The sequence below is a fragment of the Sapajus apella genome, unplaced genomic scaffold (assembly GCF_009761245.1).
Source record: "Sapajus apella isolate SASKATOON/1434 unplaced genomic scaffold, GSC_monkey_1.0 scaffold146, whole genome shotgun sequence".
NCBI lineage: Eukaryota > Metazoa > Chordata > Mammalia > Primates > Cebidae > Sapajus > Sapajus apella.
The window spans coordinates 1,245,656-1,265,699 of record NW_022437086.1 but is presented as its reverse complement, the minus strand read 5'-3'; the positions used below and the strand labels follow the sequence as shown (position 1 = coordinate 1,265,699).

At 38.9% G+C, this 20,044-nt stretch overlaps 1 protein-coding gene across 8 annotated transcripts in view; it reads left to right on the top strand.

Annotated features, from left to right (window-relative positions):
• The window catches only part of TPST1 (tyrosylprotein sulfotransferase 1), a 130,439-nt gene that overhangs the window by 86,916 nt on the left and 23,479 nt on the right, over positions 1-20,044 (top strand). For 6 of the 8 annotated variants that reach the window (XM_032264753.1, XM_032264756.1, XM_032264752.1 and 3 more), the window contains one exon: positions 11,886-11,945. The exons of the other annotated variants lie outside the window; for them this stretch is intronic. In XM_032264753.1, the coding sequence (XP_032120644.1) occupies positions 11,886-11,945 (60 nt within the window). The remainder of the gene's footprint in view (positions 1-11,885; positions 11,946-20,044) is intronic. 8 annotated transcript variants of the gene reach the window in all.

The window sequence follows — 20,044 nt, the reverse complement described above, 5'->3', positions numbered from 1 at the left end:
ATCTGCTTTATTAATTTTGGGGAAAATTGTATGCATTTTTCAGTTTTTCCTTATATTTCTAGCAATTTTGTTTCATGTAATATATTATTGGGAGTACCATTTAGATCTTAAAGAATTAACTTTTTTGTAATTATGAAGTATTTCTCTTTATCTCTGATGTTACTTTCTAAAAGTCTACTTTGCTGATAGGAATACAGCCACAACAGTGTTTTTATGTGTACTATATACATGGTATATTTTCCCCATTCTTTTACTTTTAATCTGTGTCTTTATATAGCTGGCTTTGTTTGTAGATCCAGTTTTATAATCTCTGACTTTTAAATGGAGTGTTAATCTACTTACATTTAATGTAATTACTCATCTTATTGGATTTAAACCTACCATCTTGCTATTTGTTTTTTATTTGGATCATATATTTTTGTTTGTTTCTCTTTTTCTGCCTTCTTTTGGATTAATTTTTTTAGTATTTTATTTTGTGTATTATCTCCTCTTTTTAGCTATGCCTCTTTATTGTTGTTGTTTTTTGCTTATAGTGGTTACTCTAAGACATGGGCTGCACAGTTTTTATTTCATAGAAATCCAAATAGTAAATATATCATACTTTGTGAGCCACAGATAGGCTCTTATCTGGCATTATTTCTCTTTAGCCTGATGAACTTCTTTTAGCATTTCTTATAGTAAGGGTATGTTGAGTACTAATGCTGTTAGGTGTTTTTTTTCTAAATTTGAAAATGTGGTGTTTTTTTAATTTTGAGAATATTTTGCTGGACATAGAATTCTAGGTTATTGGTTGTATTTTGTAAACTTTAAACATTAAAAAGATATTATTTTATTGGCTTCCTATATTTTTGATGGAAGTCAGCTGACATTCTTATGAATGTAATCTTTTCTTTTTCTTTGACTGCTATAAGATTTTTCCCTGTTTTTGGTTTTCAGCAGTTTGATTATAGTATACCAAATTCACTGATTCCTTCTACTGCCATCTCCAGCGTGAGCCTCAGTTTTTATTAGCCTATCTTTGAATTCATTGATCCTTTCTTTTTCTGTGTCCAGTCTGCTGTTAAGCCCATCTTGTCACTTCTTTATTTCAGATCATTTATTTCTGAGTTGATGAATTTCTCTTTCTTTGCTGGAATTCTTTACTCTTTACTCATTCTGTTGATCTTTTCCTCTAAATTATTTAACATATTCATAATAACTTTTGAAAGTCTTCATCCATGGGTCTCTCTCTGTTGACTTTTTTCCTTTATTATGGGTTATAGGTATACCTTGGAGAGATTGTGGGTTCGGTTTCAGACCACCAAAATAAAGTGAATATCCCAATAAAACAAGTCACACATATTTTGGTTTCCCAGTACATATAAAAGTTATACACTATGTTATTGCTAAAAAAAATGCTAGCAATCAACCAAGACTTTAGCAAGTCGTAAACATTTTGCTGGTGGAGAGTCTCACCTCCATGTTGATGACGGATGGACCTTTCAGGGTGGTGGTTGCTAAAGATTGGAGTGGCTGTAGCAATTTGTTCTGTTACGTAATATTCTAAATCGTTTGCTGTCTTTTCAACAATGTTCACAGCATCTTCACCAGGAGTAGATTCCATCTCAAGAAACCGCTTTATCTGCTCATCTGTAAGAAGCCACTCTTCATTTATTCAAGTTCAATCATAAGATTACAGCAATTCAACCACATCTTCAGGCTCACTTCTAGTTCTAGTTCTTTTGTTATTTCTACCAAATCTGCAGTTCCTTCCTCCACTGAAGTTTTGAACCCTTCAATATCATCCATCTGATTCGTCCAAATTCCTGTTAATGTTGAAATTTTGACCTCCTCCCATGAATTACAGAGGTTCTTAATGGCATCTAAAATGGTGAATCCTTTCCAGAAGGTTTGCAGTTGACGTTCCGCAAATCCATCTGAGGAATTAGTATGTATGGCAGCTATAGTCTTATGAAATGTATTTCTTAAATAATGAAATTGACAGGGCCAGGTGCACGCAGCAGCTCAAACCTGTGATCCTAGCACTTTGGGAGGCCGAGGTGGATGGATCACCTGAGGTCAGGAGTTCAAGGCCAGCCTGGCCAAAATGGCAAAACCCCATCTCTACTAAAAACACAAAAATTAGCTGTGTGTGGTGGCTTGTGCCTGTGATCCCAGCTACTCAAGAGGCTGAGGCAGGAGAATTGCTTGAACTCAGGAGGTGGAGGTTGCAGTGAGCCAAGATCACACCACTACACTCTATTCTGGGCAACTGAGTAAGACTCCATCTTGAAAAACAGAACAAAACTTGACAGTAGAAATTACTCTTTGATCCATAGGCTACAGAATGAATTCTGTGTTAGCAAGCATGAAAACAACATTCATCTCCTTGTATATTCCTATCAGAACTCCTGGGTGACAAGGTGCATTGTCAACAAGCAATAGTATTTTGTAAGAAATCTTTTTTCCTAAGCAGTAGGTCTCAACAGTGGGCCGAAAATTGCACTTTTATGTTATGGAGATAGCTTCTTTCCTTAAGCTTCATGAACCAACAACCTCTGCTAGCCTCCAACTTTTCTTCTGTAGCTCCCTCACCTCTCTCAGCCTTTATAAAATGGAAGAGAAATAGGGCCTTGCTCTGAATTAGGCTGTGGTATAAGAGAATGTGGTGGCTGGTTTTATCTGTCTAGTCCACTAAAACTTTTGCCATATCTTTATTGAGACTCTCACTTTCTTACCACTTGTGTGTTCATTGGAGTAGCCCTTGAATTTACTTCAAGAACTTTTCCTTTTATTCACAGCTTGACTATTTGATGCAAGAGTCCTGGCTTTCAGCATGCCTTCCTTACTAAGCTTCATCATTTATTTCTAGCTTCTGACAAGTGAGAGATATGCGACTATTCCTTTCATTTGAATACTTAGAGCCCATTGTAGGATTATTAATCAGCCCTTTTCAATATCAGTGTGTCTCAGGAATAGGGAGGCCTGTTGGAAATAGATGCTTGGTGCCGCAAAGAAAAATTAGCACTGAGACAAAGGATCTTTCCGCAATGCACTTGGAAGGGAGAAAGATGGGGGAACAAACAGCTAGTTGGTGTAGCCGCCAGAACATACACAACACTGATTGATTAAGTTAGCTGTTTTATATGGGCTTGGATTGTGGCACCCGAAACGATTACATGGTAACATCAAAGATCAGTGGTTGCACATCACCATAACAGATACAGTAATGAAGAAGCTGGAAATACTGCAAGAATTACCACAGTGTTACACGGAAACATGAAGGGAGCACATGCTGTTGGAAAAATGGCACAAAGTTACTCACCACAGGATTGCCACAAACCTTCAATTTATAAAAAGAAAAAAAAAAAAATCTGCAAAGCACAGTCAAATGAGCTATGCCTGTACTCGTTTGCTTCTTCACGTGTCTTAGAAATTTTACCTGTATACTGGGCCTTTTGTATAAGAGAAGGGTAGAGAATGAACTAGCCAATACTTTTTGTTTTATTTTTCTTAAAGAGGGCAGTTCTTTCCTCCATCAGGTAGCTAAGATGAACATTCAGATTTCCCAGTGAATCAGGCTGAGCTGGGGCTGAGCAGGGGCTGAGCAGCAGATTTAATTAATTTCAGTTCACCTCTGGATTCAAATGAGATTATGGAAGTTTGACTTTTAGACCAACCCTTATCTTTCTGTATCCTCTTAGATGAGGGGTTGATTTATTTGATTTTAGCAAGATTTCAGCTGGGAGACAGTTGGGTGGAAGACGAAATTAATTTACTTTACCTCTGGATTGCAACTGCAGAAGGGCCCTGGAACTCAAGCACCACACAGCATTGGGAGATCTCTCTCTGCCTCTCACTTTGCGCCTGCCAGCACTTAGTAAGATTCTCTTGTAGTATTAAATATAATTGTTAGGCCAAGAGATTTGTTTTTACACTTGGGACTCTTTCAGATTCTAATTAATCACACCAGACCACGGTCTCACTACAAGTTTGGCTTGTTTTAGCGAAATCTTTCCACGTATCGGAGGCCTCCTTTTCTGCCCACTTGTACCCAGGCAGGCAATTGATTCAAGGTAGCTAGAGACAGGCTACCTTTGTTTCTCTGAAGAACTCCTCCTTCTCAGGAAGTTTAGCTCACGTAGACTTCTTGGCATTCATTTACTGCTCTTTCATGACTTTACAGAAGAGTATGAGGTTTAGTTTTTGTGGTGTTTTTCTTGTTTTGATGTGAACAGTGGTCTTTTGGGATCAGCTGCATTCAAACCAGGTTGGAACTCTTCAGAATGATGGTATTAAGATTATTTGCCTTCTGCTTTCAACCTTCCTATCTCTTTTTATTCTTTTAACCACACCACAGTGCCTCCTTTTCATTACCGTAGCACATTGTATACCTCCATACCTTTGTCCCTTCTGCCTTGATTGACCTTTTTCTTCTCATCTTACAACTTTGTCTTTTATTTTATTATTTATTTATGTATTTTATTTTTTGAGACAGAGTCTTGCTCTGTCGCCTAGGCTGGAGTGCAATGGTGCACTCTTGGTTCACTGCAACCTCTGCCTCCCCAGTAGCTGGGATTACGGGTGCATGCCACCACGCACGGCTAATTTTTGTTTTTTTAAGTAGAGATGGAGTTTCACCATGTTGGCCAGGATGGTCTGGATCTCCTGACCTCATGATCCCCCTGCCTTGGCCTCCCAAAGTGCTGGATTACAGGCGTGAGCCACAGTGCCCGACCCTAGTATATCTTTTTCTATTTTATAAACTTCATTTTTTCTAAGTCTTTGTGTTTTAATTTTTTTTAATAGATAGCCTATAGTTAGAATTGTAGTTAGTCTAATCTTACCTCTGTTGTTTTTCTAACAATCACAGGGCTTTTACATTTACTGGGATTGCAGACCTATTGTGCCCTTTTTTAAAACCTGTATTTTCAAATGCTTTTTATTTTTCCCACTTCTTTTGTACTGTTTCTGCCTCCTGTTTTCTTTTTGTGTGATTTAAAACATTACATCTTCCCTTATTACTATTTTAGATATTACACATATTCTTTTGTTAACCTTTAAATATTACTGTCAGGCTGGGTATGGTGGCCCATGCCTGTAATCCTGGCATTTTGGGAGCCCAAAGTGGGTGGATCACCTGAGGTCAAGGGTTCCAGACCAGCCTGGCCAACCTAGTGTCACCCATCTCTACTAAAAATACTAAAATTAGCCAGGGAGTGGGGGGGTGGCAGGTGCCTGTAGTCCCAGCTATTCCAGAGGTTGAGGCTGGAGAATCACTTGAACCCGTAGGCAGAGGTTGCAGTGAGCTGAGATGGCCCCATCACACTCCAGCGTTGGCAACAGAGCGAGACTGTGTCTCATAAATAAATAAATAAATAAAAATTACTATTCAAACTCTACTTGATAAAGTTATTCAGTATTTTTAAATCCAGACACAGACATTCTAACTCTGGTAACCATTCTTTTAACGCTATTCTGTTACTGTTGAGTACTAGCTACTTGTCTAAAGTTTTTTCTTTTTAACACTGTATGTTAGACATGATCATTACTGTTACTTTATATGGACAGTATTATGTTTATGTATATGTTTACCATTTTTCTTGTGCATAGTTACTTCTTGCATCGAAGATCATCTTTCTCAGATTAGCTCCCTTTTTTTCCCCCAAGGTACATTCTGTAGAAGTTTTTTTTTTTGTTTTGTTTTGAGATGGAGTCTCCCTCTGTCACTCAGGCTAGAGTGCAATGGTGTGATCTCAGCTCACGCAGCCTCTGCCGCCCAGGTTCAAGTGATTCTCCTACCTCAGCTTCCCCAGTAGCTGGGACTACAGGTGCCTGCCACGACGCCAGGCCAATTTTTGTCTTTTTAGTACAGATGGGATTTTACCATATTGGCTAGGCTGGTCTCCAACTCCTGACCATGTGAACCGCCCGCCTCAGCCTCCCAAAGTGCTGGGATGACAGGCATGAACCATTGTGCCCAGCCTAGAAGTTTTTTTAGTAAAGGTAAATTGATGGTAGACTCAGACTTTGCATATTTGGGAATATTTTTACTTGACTCTAATTCTTGAAATGTTTTTTTGAATAGACTAGGTTTGTAGTAATCATCCATCAGCACTTTGAAGATATTTTAACATTTTCTGGGCCCCAGTTTTGCAATTGTGAAGTTACTATCAGCGTAGTTGTTATTTCTTTGTGGGTGATCTTTACTCTCTGGTTTTTTAAGGTCTTCTTTTTATAACTGTATTCTCCAGTTTTACTACAATACAGCTAACTGTGCCTTTTCTTATGTATTTTGATTTGTATATTTAGGTGATTTTTCTGTATTTTATTAGTTCTGTAAAATTATTGGCCATTTTTTTTGACTATTTCTTCTCCATTCTCTCTATTTTGTCCTTTAAACTCCAGTTAGTTCAATGTTAAAATATCGCATTCTGTCCTCCAGATATTTTAAAAACTCTTTCAGGTTTTCTGCCTTTTTCTATCTGCTAATTTCTTTAGATCAGTTGTTGAGTGATTCACTCATTCTTTCTTCATCTGTTTCATCTGCTCTTTAACATGTATTTTAATTTTAAAAATTATATTTTTGGTTATTTTTAGCCTCCCTGCTACTTTTAAAAAATACTCTTTTGCTCCTTTTAAAACATCAAAAATTGATATTAAGTGTTTCAGCAGTTGAACAACTCCTAGATCTTTATTATCAGCTAGTTGTACTTGTTTTCTTATAGAAGATAGACATCATCCCTAAATGTTCTGATATCCTTCTTTGTTACTGAATCAAAGTAGCTGAATTTGATAGAAGTTCAGTGTTGCCCATAAAAACCCTAGAAGAAAATCTAGGTAAAACCATTCAGGACATAGGCATAGGCAAGGACCTAAAACACCGAAAGCATTGGCAACAAAAGCCAAAATAGACAAATGGGACCTAATCAAACTCCATGGCTTCTGCACGGCAAAAGAAACAGTCATTAGAGTGAATCGGCAACCAACAGAATGGGAAAAAATTTTTGCAGTTTACTCTTCTGACAAAGGGCTGTTATCCAGAATTTACAAAGAACTAAAACAGATTTACAAGAAAAAAACAAACAAGCCCATTCAAAAGTGGGCGAAGGATATGAACAGACACTTTACAAAAGAAGACATACATGAGGCCAACAAACATATGAAAAAGTGCGTATCATCACTGGTCATTAGAGAAATGCAAATCAAAACAACATTGAGATACCATCTCACGCCAGTTAAAATGGCGATCATTAAAAAATCTGGAGACAACAGATGCTGGAGAGGATGTGGAGAAATAGGAACACTTTTACACTGTTGGTGGGAGTATAAATTAGTTCAACCATTGTGGAAGACAGTGTGGCGATTCCTCAAGGACCTAGAAATAGAAATTCCATTTGACCCAGCAATCCCATTACTGGCTATATATTCAAAGGATTATAAATCGTTCTACTATAAGGACACATGCACACGAATGTTCATTGCAGCACTGTTTAGAATAGCAAAGACCTGGAACCAACCCAAATGCCCATCGATGATAGACTGGACAGGGAAAATGTGGCACATATGCACCATGGAATACTATGCAGCCATCAAAAGCGATGAGTTCATGTCCTTTGTAGGGACATGGATGTGAAAAGGAAAGAAGTCCTATCACAATGAAAAAAAAAAATCAATTCCAGGCAGGTTACAAACCTAAAGAGAAAGGTAAAACAATCCGGTTTTTATTAGATAACATAGGAGAATATATTGAAGGACTTTAATTAGGAAAAAGATTTATTAAATGTTATATCAAAAAAACTAGACATGAAGCAAAAGATTACTAAATTAGGCGTTAAAATTAATTTCTGTTCTTCAAACGACAGCCTTAAGAGAGAAAAAAGGCAAGAAAAATGGGAGAAGTTATTTGAAAGACATACAAACTGTATGTGTGTGTTGTCATACATGTTGTTAGGGAAACAAAACATGTCCTGTCTGACTCCACTAGGAGGGCACATTGGAAAGGGAGGAGCTGCTTTCTTCCAGACTTTCCCCATGTGCCTTTTCCCTTTGTTGATTTTTACTTCATATCCTTTTGCTGTAACCAACTATAATCATAATCATAACAGCTTCTGATTACTACGAGTGGTCTTGGGTACTCCCAATATACCTCCCAGGCATATTCCCAACAAAAAATCATTATTCATGTTCACAGAATGATATATACAAAGATACTGTGTGTCAACATTAAAACAAAGCCAAACTAAAAAAAAAAAAAAAAAAAAAACAACCTCCAAATAGTTATGTAATTATAGCATAATATTAAATAACAAAAATGAACAAACTGCTACATGCAACAACATGAATCTTACAAATGTTAAAAGAAAGAAACCAGAGACAAATTAATACTGTCAATGCTCCCAGCCAAAGGCTACCAGGAACATAGCTGTAGTTGAACCCGCTGGGTTCGTTATTCATTTCAGCAAGAGATAAAACATATAATTGGGAACTGTGGAATGTCTCAGTAAAAAAGTATTAGAAAAGACTATTATATGATTCAGGTTTTGGTTAGGTGATTCTGGGTTGGTTCTGGATTGGGTGCTACCAGGAAGCAGGAATGATTTTTGATTCAGGACAGAGATTATCTTTGGATAAGAGTAAAGAAGAGGAGGGAATACTTTGGAGGGTTAGTAGGGGAGCATCCAGAGTACTGCTACTGCCTCCCTGGAAAGAAATATAAGTATTTCTGGGATGACAAATGATGGGAAAACAGAAAGTTATTAGCAATAGTTTGGATGCTCCATCCAATGGTGAAACATGATCAACGGAATTTCACTACAGGATGAAGCTTACTATGCTCACTTGCCTATCAAGTCAATATTTAAGAGAATGTGTAGGCCGGGCACGGTGGCTCATGCCTGTAATCCCTGCACTTTGGGAGGCCGAGGCGGGTGGATCACGAGGTCAAGAGATCGAGACCATCCTGGTCAACATGGTGAAACCCCGTCTCTACTAAAAATACAAAAAATCAGCTGGGCATGGTGGCGCATGCCTGTAATCCCAGCTACTCAGGAGGCTGAGGCAGGAGAATTGCCTGAACCCAGGACGCGGAGGTTGCGGTGAGCCGAGATTGCGCTATTGCACTCCAGCCTGGGTAACAAGAGCGAAATTCCGTCTCAAAAAAAAGAATGTGTAACTTATCGCTTCTCGGCCTTTTGGCTAAGATCAAGTGTGGAGAATGTGTAACTTGTTGAAATTCAAAATATATTAGGTGAAAAATATATAAAGCATTTGCATGAAGTCCACTGGCACTTATTCAAGCTTTCAAATCTCAAAACTGTATCTGGATAATGCAACACTGAACTACTTTTTTTTTTTTTAAAGGAATATTTATTAAAAAAAATTTTTTTTTTATTGCATTTTAGGTTTGGGGGTACACGTGAAGAACATGCAAGATTGTTGCATAGGTACACACATGGCAGAGTGATTTGCTGCCTTCCTCCCCTTCACCTATATCTGGCATTTCTCCCTATGCTATCTCTCCCCAACTACCCACCCCCCGCTGGCCCTCCCCATTCCCCCCAACAGACCCCAGTGTGTGATGCTTCCCTTCCTGTGTCCATGTGTTCTCATTGTTCAACACCCGCCTATAAGTGAGAAAGCAGCTCCTCCCTTTCCAATGTGCCCTCCTAGTGGAGTCAGACAGGACATGTTTCATTTCCCTAGCAACGTGTGTGACAACACACACACAGAGTTTCCAATCAGGGAAGCTCACGTGAGCTTTTGTGTCCAGGGTTTTTAGTAGGGTCAGTCTTGACATAGGCATTTGGTAGTACCTGTACAACTGACTTCAGGGTCAGCTCCAGACCCCCAGAGAAAAAGCAAATGTCCACCATAAATCACATTGTTAGCATACACTGTCTGTTTAAGCTGGTATAGCATGACCCAAGGCCTCAGATACACAAAACATTTCTTATCAGACATAACATTCCATGATAGGAGACAGCCAAGAGCCAGTCCTGAAAACAGGCCTGTCTTGGGAATGTGCAACCAAGTTTGCTGAATTAATAAATTGAAAATTATAGGTCAAATGGTATCTGTAGGTGCAAACTAGAGAGAGAGGGCCATAGAGTTTTCCAAAGTGATGATCCTTGTTTACTCTAGCCAGCAGATGTGTAAGAACTTCAGTTCTACATTGCCAACACCTTGTACAGTTTCATCTTCTCAAATTGCAGTTTTCTTCCTATTGTGTATTGATGTCTCATTCTGGTTTAAATTTGTATTTCCTCAATAACTGAGACTGAGCACCTTTTCATATGTCATTGGCCAGTAGGCTATGTTGTGAAGTGCCAGTTCAGGTTCTTTGGCTGGTTTTCTTTTGAATCATTTGCTTTTTTCTTGTTGATTTTTAGGAATTATTTACATGTTTTGATATATACAGTTTGTATGTCTTTCAAATAACTTCTCCCATTTTTCTTGCCTTTTTTCTCTCTTAAGGCTGTCGTTTGAAGAATAGAAATTAATTTTAACCCCTAATTTAGTAATCTTTTGCTTCATGTCTAGTTTTTTTGGTATAACATTTAATAAATCTTTTTCCTAATTAAAGTCCTTCAATATATTCTCCTATGTTATCTAATAAAAACTGGATTGTTTTACCTTTCTCTTTAGGTTTATAACCTGCCTGGAATTGATTTTTTTTCTCATTGTGATAGGACTTCTTTCCTTTTTAAGGCTGCATAGTATTTCATAGTATGTCTGTACCACATTTGCTTTATCTATTCATCTGTTAATCAATTTGGGTTGCTTTCACTTCTTGGCTATTGTAAATAGTGCTGCAGTGAACCTGATGTGCAGATGTCTCTTTGAGTTCTTGCTTTCAGTTATTTTGTGTATGCTTAAAAGTGGAATTGCTGAATTATATATGGGAGTTCTATTTATAATTTTTCAGGAACCCGCCATACTGTCATTCTGTAGCAGCTGCACCATTTTACATTCCTACCAGCACTGCACAAAGGTTCTACTTTTCCACAGCTCACCAACGCTTGTTGTTTTCTGGGTTTCTTTTTCTTAGTAGTTATTCTATGGAACATGAAATGGTAACTCATTATGGTTTTGATTTGCATTTCTCTGATGATTGGTGTTACTGAGCATCTTTTCATATGCTTGTCCATTTATGTATCATCTTTGGGGAAATGTCTGTTCAAATATTTTATCCATTTTTTAATTGGATTATTTGATTTTTTTTTGTTATTAAATAGTAGGAGTTCTTTACATATTCTGAATATTTACTCTATAGCAGATACATGGTTTGCAAATTTGTGTTTCTTTAGAGTTGATTTCTTTCATTTCATTTTGATTCTTTGATCGGGCCATATTTCCCTATTTCTTCGTGTGCCTTGTGATGTTCTGTTGAGATTTGGGCATTTGAAACAACTCTCTCTCCCATTCTTTACAGACTGGCTTCATTCAGGGAAGACCTTTACTGTCAGCCTCCGTAGAGGCTCTAAGACCTCTCAAACCATTTCTCAATTGCCCAGTCACATTGCAAGTGTCCTAGAGAAGGGACTGGAAAACCATGCCACTTTTTCCATCGGTAACAGGGATGATTTCAAATTATGGGTTTTATTTCAGTAAGAGACAAATAAATACACTTGTCCCTTAGTACCATGAGGTATTGGTTCCAGGACCCCTAGGGGATATCAAAATCCACAAATGCTCAAGTTTTTACGTAAAAAGGCATAGTAGTTGCATATGACCTATGTGTATCCTCATATACTTTAATTCATCTCTAGGTTACTTATGATACCTAATACAATGCTATGGTAAATAGTTGTTAATACTACATTTTAAAAAATATGTATTATTTTATATTGTATTATTTTTATTTTTTCAAAATATGTTTGATCTGTTGGTCATTGAATCTGTAGATATGGAACTTGCAGATACAGAGAGCTGACTGTGTAACTGTTTGTTCTGATGTCAGTTTGGTAACTTGTGTTTTCCAAGAGTGTGTCCATTTCTTCTGATTCTTCAAATTTATAGGCAAAAAATGTATACTTTCCTCTTAATTGCCTTTTTAAAAGTTGAGTTGATGTTTACGTAACATGCAGTTAACCTTTTACAGAGTAAATTCAGTGGAATTTAGTTCATTCACAGTGTTGTACAGTCACCACCTCTCTTCATTTCCAGTACTTCTACATCCTCTAAGTAACCATTCCCCATTCCACCCTTCCACCCTCCCCTCACTCCCTAGAAACCTCTGATCTGCTTTCTGTCTCTATGGACTTGTCTATTTTGGATATTTCAGGAACTGTAAAGGATGTGTCCTTTTCTGTCTGACTTCTTTAACTTAGAATAATGTTTTTGAGGTTCACGTGCTCTTTTGAAGCTGAATAATAGGCCATCATATGTATACCACATCTTGTTTCTCTATTTGTCTATTGATAGACATTTGGGTTGTTTTCACCTTTTGGCTGTTATAAATAATGCTGCTATGAGTATTTATATACAAGTTTTTGTGTAGACCTATGGCGTGATTTCTCTTGTATGTATACCTAAGAGTGGAATTGCTGATTCATGTGATCATTTTATGCTTAACTTCTTGAGGAACTGCCGAACTATTTTCCACAACAGTAGTACCATTTTATCATTTTGTCCCTCCCCTCCTCTCCTCTCCCCTCCCCTCTCCTTTTCACCCTTCCCCTCCCCTCTCTTTTCTGGAGGGAGGGGATGAAGTTTTGCTCTGTCGCCCAGGCTGGAGTGCAGTGGCGCAGTCTCAGCTCACTGCAACCTCCACCTTCTGGTTTCAAGCAATTCTCCTGCCTCAGCCTCCTAAGTAGCTGGGATTACAGGTACCTGCCACCACACATGGCTAATTTTTGTATTTTTAGTAGAGATGGGGTTTCACCATGTTGGCCAGGCTGGTCTCAAACTCCTGACCTCGTGGTCTGCCCGCCTCAGCCTCCCAAAGCGCTGGGATTACAGGTGTGAGCCACTGTGCCCAGCCCTCTTTTATTTTTATTTTTTGAGACAGTTTCGCTCTGTCACCCAGGCTAAAGTACAGTGGTATGATCACAGCTAACTGCTGCCTAAACCTTCCAGTCTCTAGCAGTCCTCCCACTTGAACCTCCCAAGTGGGTGGACTACAGGCACACACCACCGCATCTAATTTTTGATTTTTTGGTAGAGATGAGGTCTCACTGTGTTGCCCAGGCTGGTCTTGAACTCCTGGGCTCAAGCCATTCTCCCTCCTCTGCTTCCTGAAGTGCTGGGATTATAGGCATGAGCCACTGTGCCCAGCCCCATTTTATGTGTCCAGTAGCAATGCACAAGAGTTTATTTCTTCACGTCCTCATCACCACTTGTTATTTTCCATTAATAAGAAAAAATTCTAGCCATCCTATTAGATGTGAAGTCATATGTCAAATTTGGGTTTTAGTGTGCATTTTCTTAATGACCAGTGAATCTGAGCATCTTTTCAAATGTTTGTTGGCCATTTGCATCTCTTCTTGTAAAAACGTCTGTTCAAATTCATTGTCCATTGTAAAAATTGGCTTGTCTTTTTGTTGTTGAGTTATATATTTATATATTCTTGACACCAAACCATTATCAGATATGTGACTGCAATTTTTTTGACACTCTGTAGATTGTCTTTTTGCTCTCTTGATAATATCTTTTGATGAACAAAGGTTTTCATTCTTTTGAAGTCCAATTTTTTTTATTTTTTTTATTTTTTTAAATTTTGAGACAGAGTTTCACTCTTGTTGCCCATGCTGGAGTGCAATGGGGCAATCTTGGCTCACCGCAACCTCCGCCTCCCAGGTTCAAGTGATTCTCCTGCCTCAGCCTCCTGAGTAGCTGAGATTACAGGCATTTGCCACTACGCGTGGCTAATTTTGTATTTTTAGTAAAAATGGGGTTTCTCCATGTTGGTCAGGTTGGTCTGGAACTCTCAACCTCAGGTGATCTGCCTACTTTGCCCTCCCAAAGTTCTGGGATTATAGGTATGACCCACTATGCCCAGCCGTGAAGTCCAATTTAACTATTTTTGTTGTTGTTGTTGTTGCTCATGCTTTTGGTGTCAAATCTAAGAATCCATTGCCATGTCAAAGTCATGAGGATTTATTCCTGTGTTTACTTGTAATAGTTTTATAGTTCTAGATGTTAAGAGTTAGGACTTAGATCCATTTGAAGTTAATTTTTCTATATAGAGAAGCAGGGATCTAAGTTTTTCACTTATATATCATTATCCAATTGTCCCAGCACCATTGTTAAAGAGACTATTCTTTACTACCTAATGTGGTTTTGACACTCATGTCAAAAATCCATTGGCTGTAGATGTTTGGGTTTATGTCTGCAGCTGCATTTCACTTTCTGGAACCTTTCCAATTTGTATGCCTTTTATCATCATCTCCTCCTCTTCCTCTTCCTCCTCCTCCTCCTCCTCCTCCTTTTCCTCTTTCTCCTTCCTCTTACCTTTTCCTACCTTCCTCCTTCCTCCTCCCTCCTCCTTCCTTCTTTTTTTTCTTAATTGCTTTGGCTAGGACTTCCAGTAGAAGGTTGAACAGCAATGCAAAGTGAGTATTCTTGCCTCATTCCTGACCTTAGTAGAAAGCTTCCAGTCTTTCACTTTTGTACTGAGGTTAGATGTGGATTTTTTTTTTTTTTGAGATGGAGTCTCACTCTGTAGCCCAAGCTGATGTGCAGTGGCTCAGTCTTGGCTTACTGCAACCTTCATCCCAGGGGCTCAAGCAATTCTCATGCCTCAGCGTCCTGAATAGCTGGGACTCCAGGCACATGCCACCCCACCTGGCTAATTTTTTTTTTTTTTAACTGTAGTAGAGACAAGGTTTCACCATGTTGGCCAGGCTGGTCTCGAACTGCTGAGCTCAGGCATCAGCCCGCCTTGGCCTCCCGAAGTGCTGGGATTATAGCCATGAGCCACTGTGCCTGGCCCACTGCGGATTTTTAAATAAATGCGCTTTATCATATTAAAGAAGTTTTTTTTTCCTGTTCTTAGTTTGCTGAGTGTTTTATTGTGAGAGGATGTTGAGTTTTGCCCAGTGTTTTTTCTGTGTGTATTTAGATGATGTGTTTTTCTTTAATTATTATGTATTACACTGGATGCGTATCTTACATTGCACCACCCTAGTATTCCTGAGATAAACCCAAATTGGGCTCCATTGAAACTAAAAACTTTTGCATTATAAATGTTATGAAGAAAGTGAGAAGACAGCCAGATGCAGCGGCTCACGCCTGTAATCCCAGCACTTTGGGAGGCTGAATCAGGTGGATTATTTGAGGTCGGAAGTTTGAGACCAGCCTGGCCAACATGGTGAAACCCTTTCTCTACTAAAAATACAAAAATTAGCCAGCTGTGGTGGTGCATGCCGAGAATCGTCTGAGCCTAGGAGGTGGAGGTTGCAGTGAGCCAAGATAGGGCCACTGTACTCCTCTCTGGGAGAAAGAGTGAAACCCTGTCTAAAAAAAAAAAAAAAAAAAAAAAACCAGAAAGTGAAAAGATAACCCACAGATGGTACCTAGAGATTAGCATCCAGAATATATAAATAATAGTAATTATTTTTTTTTGAGACAGAGTCTCACTCTGTCAGCAGGCACCAGGCTGCAGTGCAGTGGCGTGAGCTCAGCTTACTGTAACCTCTCCCTCCCGGGTTTAAGCAGTGCTCCTGCCTCAGCCTCCCAAGTAGCTGGGACTGCAGGCATGTGCCACCACACCCAGCTAATTTTTGTATTTTTTTAGTAGAGACGGGGTTTCACCATGTTGGCCAGGATGATCTCGATCTTGACCTTGTGATCCGCCTGCCTCGGCCTCCCAAAGTGCTGGGATTACAGGCTTGAGCCACCATACCCAGCCTTATATAAAGAATTCTTACAACTCAAATTAGAATTTACATTTACCAATTAGTAGTTTCAGTCAGCCAGAGTTGGTTTGTCTTCAATCATTCAATTTGTCGTGACTCAGAACTACATCAGATACTACTTCACACCCATGAGGATGCTTATAATAAAATTTTAAAAGTATGGGAAATAGTATGGTAGTTCCTCGAAAAATTATAGAATTACCATTTGATCTAGCAATTCCACTTCTGTGTATATATACAAAAGAGTTCAAAGCAGGGACACAGATACTTGTACACCAGTGTTCGTAGCAGCACTATTGACAACATTCAAAAGGTTGAAAAAACTAAATGTCCATTGACAGATGAATGGATAAACAAAATGTACTGTAAATAGATGGATATATAGGTCACAAAGGAATATTATTCAGCCCTAAAAAGGAATGAAATTCTGTCTGATACATGCTATAACATGGATGAACCTTGAAGACACTGTGGGTAAGTCAAATAAGCCAGACACAAAACAAGAAATGTTGTATAATTTGACTTGTGGGGTACATAGAATAGGCAAATTCATAGAGACAAATTAGAATGGACTTATTAGGGATGAGGTATGATTCCATTTCTGTGAAGTTGAGAGTTACTCTTAAAGGAGGAAGGGACCCATTATGACTAGAAGGAGGCACAAGGGAGGCCACTGGGCCATCTTCTGTTTCTCAGTCTGTGTTTACTCCGTAGAATTTCATTGAGCTGTTCAGCCATGATTTGCACATTTTCCTTTATGTTATACTTTTATTAAAATCTATTAAAATGGAAATACAAGATACCTGGATTTCAGCTTTTAAATGCTGATGCAAAGATAGCCATTTTTGGGTGGGTGCGGTTGTTCACACTTGTAATCCCAGCACTTCTGGAGGCTGAGGCAGGTGGATCACCTGAGGTCAGGAGTCCGAGACCAGCGTGGCACACATGGTGAAATTCTGTCTCTACTAAAAAATACGAAAATTAGCCAGACATGGTGGTGGGTTCCTGTAACGCCAGCAACTCGGGAGGCTGAGGAAGGAGAATTGCTCAAACCCAGGAAGTGGAGTTTTTACAGTGAGCCAAGATCGTGCCACTGCACTGCAGCCTAGTGACAGAGCAAGATTCCATCTCAAAAAAAAAAAAGACAAGACAAAGCACTCGTGTCTGAAATCTGGTTTATATAGGATTTTCTTCCAGGCAAAAAAAGAAGATCAAGATTATTGGTTTTGAAAATGTACTCTGTTCTTTCTTATATCAAAGTCTTGATGTCGGCTGCTGGAGAGAACTTCTTAGGTTTTCTACGTGTATTTGTCCGTTTTCATACTACTGTAAAGAACTGCCCAAGATGGGGTAATTTATAAAGGAAAGAGGTTTAATTGACTCACAGTTCAGCATGGCTGGGCGGCCTCAGGAAACTTACAGTCATGGTAGAAGGTCAAGAGGAAGCAAGGCACTCTCTTCACATGTCAGGAAGGAGAAGTGCCAAGTGAAGGACAAAGAGCCTCATATAAAACCATCAGATCTCGTGGGAACTCATTATCACGAGCATGGGGGAACCTCTGCCATGATTCAGTGACCTCCACCTGGTCTTTCCCTTGACACGTGGGGATTATGGGGATTATGGTTCAAGACGAGATTTGGGTAGGGACACAAAGCCCAACCATACCATTATTTCTTTCCTTTTTTTTTTCTGTACCTGGATTTTTGTTGTTGTTGTTGTTCCCTCATGAACATTTTAAAGTATAATTAAGCAAAAGGGAATACTGTACAATGGTTTTTAACAATTTTTTAAGGTTTTTTTTTTCCCCCAAGTCGGGGTTTCCCAATGTTGCCTAGGCTGGTCTCGACCTTCTGGCCTCAAATGATTCTCCTACCTCACCTCCTAAGTAGCTGGGACTGCAGACAGATGCCACTCACCCAGCTGCCTATACAGTGTTTTTATTTATTTATTTTTTAAAGTAAAACTTCTTTAATTTTTTTCTTGCAAGGATTGAATAGAATAATAGAATGCATGCCAATATTGTATAGTGTTGTATCAGCAGGTTCCAATCAGGGAAGCTCCAACAGAGCCACTTTTTCTGTTTCTTTATGTTCAATCTATGCTGTAAATTTGTTTCAGAGACTTCTCTGAGTCTATCAACTGTAAATATGGAGATGACTCTGAAAGGATCTCACTCATTCTTCTTTGATCCACATGTCAGTTTGTTCCTCCATCCAGGATATAAATATAATTAATACTCCACCTCGTAGCCAGGCACAGTGGCTTACGCATGCAATCCCAGCACTTTGGGAGGCCAAGGCGGGTGGATCACAAGGTCAGGAAATTGAGACCATCCTGGCTAACATGGTGAAACCCCATTTCTACTAAATATACAAAAAATTAGCCAAACATGGCAGCACACACCCATAATTCCAGCTACTCAAGAGGCTGAGGCAGGAGAATCGCTTGAACCCAGGAGGTGGAGGTTGCAGTGAGCTGAGATCACACCGCTGCACTCCAGCCTGGGCGACAGAATGAGTCTCAAAAAAACAAAAAATTCTAACTCTCTCCTTAGAGAGAGAGGTTCAGTGAAGAAAAGATAGATTTACAATTAATGGTAATTTAGTCTGATAACTGCCATAAGAGTAGGACATTCAGAATGCCCTGTGAGGACAGAGATGGCACTACTGTATTCTCATGTTTAAAGAATAAGTAAAAGTTCCCCAGTTGAGAAAAGAGGGGAAAAGCACTCCAGTGAGAGGAAATTGATGAAATTACTGTTAACTTTACTTGTATATGTTAACTAACTTTCAGTGTCTATGAAAACTTGATTTGGGACTATTTTCTGTGAACAGAAATAATAATATTCCTTCCTGATAAATGTCCTGATTTTCTAATCATTCTGCACACTAAACTTTTTTCCCCCAGGATGCCTTAACGCTAAATGTCCTCTATACTGCTTTCTGTTAGAGGAAGAGATTTCTCTTTCACAGTCACAACACATTCTCCATTCAATTCATATTCTAATCCATCTTGTGCAACTTCATGGAAAACTTGATACACTTAACCATTTCTTTTTATTTATTTATTTGTTTGTTTGTTTATTTAAAACGGGGTTTCACTATGTTGGTCAGGCTGGTCTTGAACTCCCGACCTCAGGTGATCCGCCCGCCTTGGCCTCCAAAGTGCTTGGATTACAGGCATGAGCCACCGCGCCCGGCCCACCATTTCTTTTTCTTACAAGAAGTAGAATTCTTAAATTCTTTCTACTGTTGGAATAGAAAGAATATCATGCTTCCGGACTGATTAACTTTTTTTCTTCTTGATTTAAGAAGTTTTGACATTCTTTGTTTCTAGGCAGCACAAGACTGAGATTTGCAAAGCTGCCAGAATATTTTGAAACAAATGAAAATATATAAACATGCATGTTATCAGCTGTTTTACAGTATTTGTGTTTTAGAGATAATGAGTGTCTAGTGGACCACAAGAGCCTGGGGGGATTAAAGATGGAAATTTCAAACTCTAGATTCCTTTTTGTATAATCATATCTGGCTGAAGTTACGTGTATTCTCTGCATGTGAAACTCTTAAGTCATAATTCTTCAAAGAGGAATGTTTACTGCATTATTTAAAAATAATAAATTATATTACCAAATAACAGCAGGCCAAGCATAGACCAATGATGTAAGTTTGTCAGAAACTAAGGCTTCTGATTAATTCTGTGCTCTGGAGTGTAATTGGAAGGAAGGATTGTATTAGAGTTTACAATGAGTTTACAGAAAGAAAGGAGAAGGGTAAATTAGATATAGTTCACAGTAAATCTGAATTCAAAACCCCTGGTTGTAAGACCAGTCTTTTATCCTTTGGAGTTACAAAAACGTATATGTACAGCTGGGTGCAGTGGTTCATATCTGTGGTTCTAGCACTTGGGTGGCCAGTGTGGGTGGATCGCTTAAGCCCAGGAGTTTGAGATCAGGTTAGGCAAAATGGCAAAATCCCGACTCTACAAAAAATACAAAAATTAGCTAGGTGTAGTGGCAGGGACTTGTAGTTCTAGCCACTCAGGAGGCTGAGGTGGGAGGATCACCTGAGCCTGGGAGATCAAAGCTGCAGTGAACTGTGATTGTGTGTCATTGCACTCCAGCCTGGATGAAAGAGTAAGAACCTGTCTCAAAAAAAAAAAAGTGTGTGTGTGTGTGTGTGTGTGTGTGTGTGTGTGTGTGTGT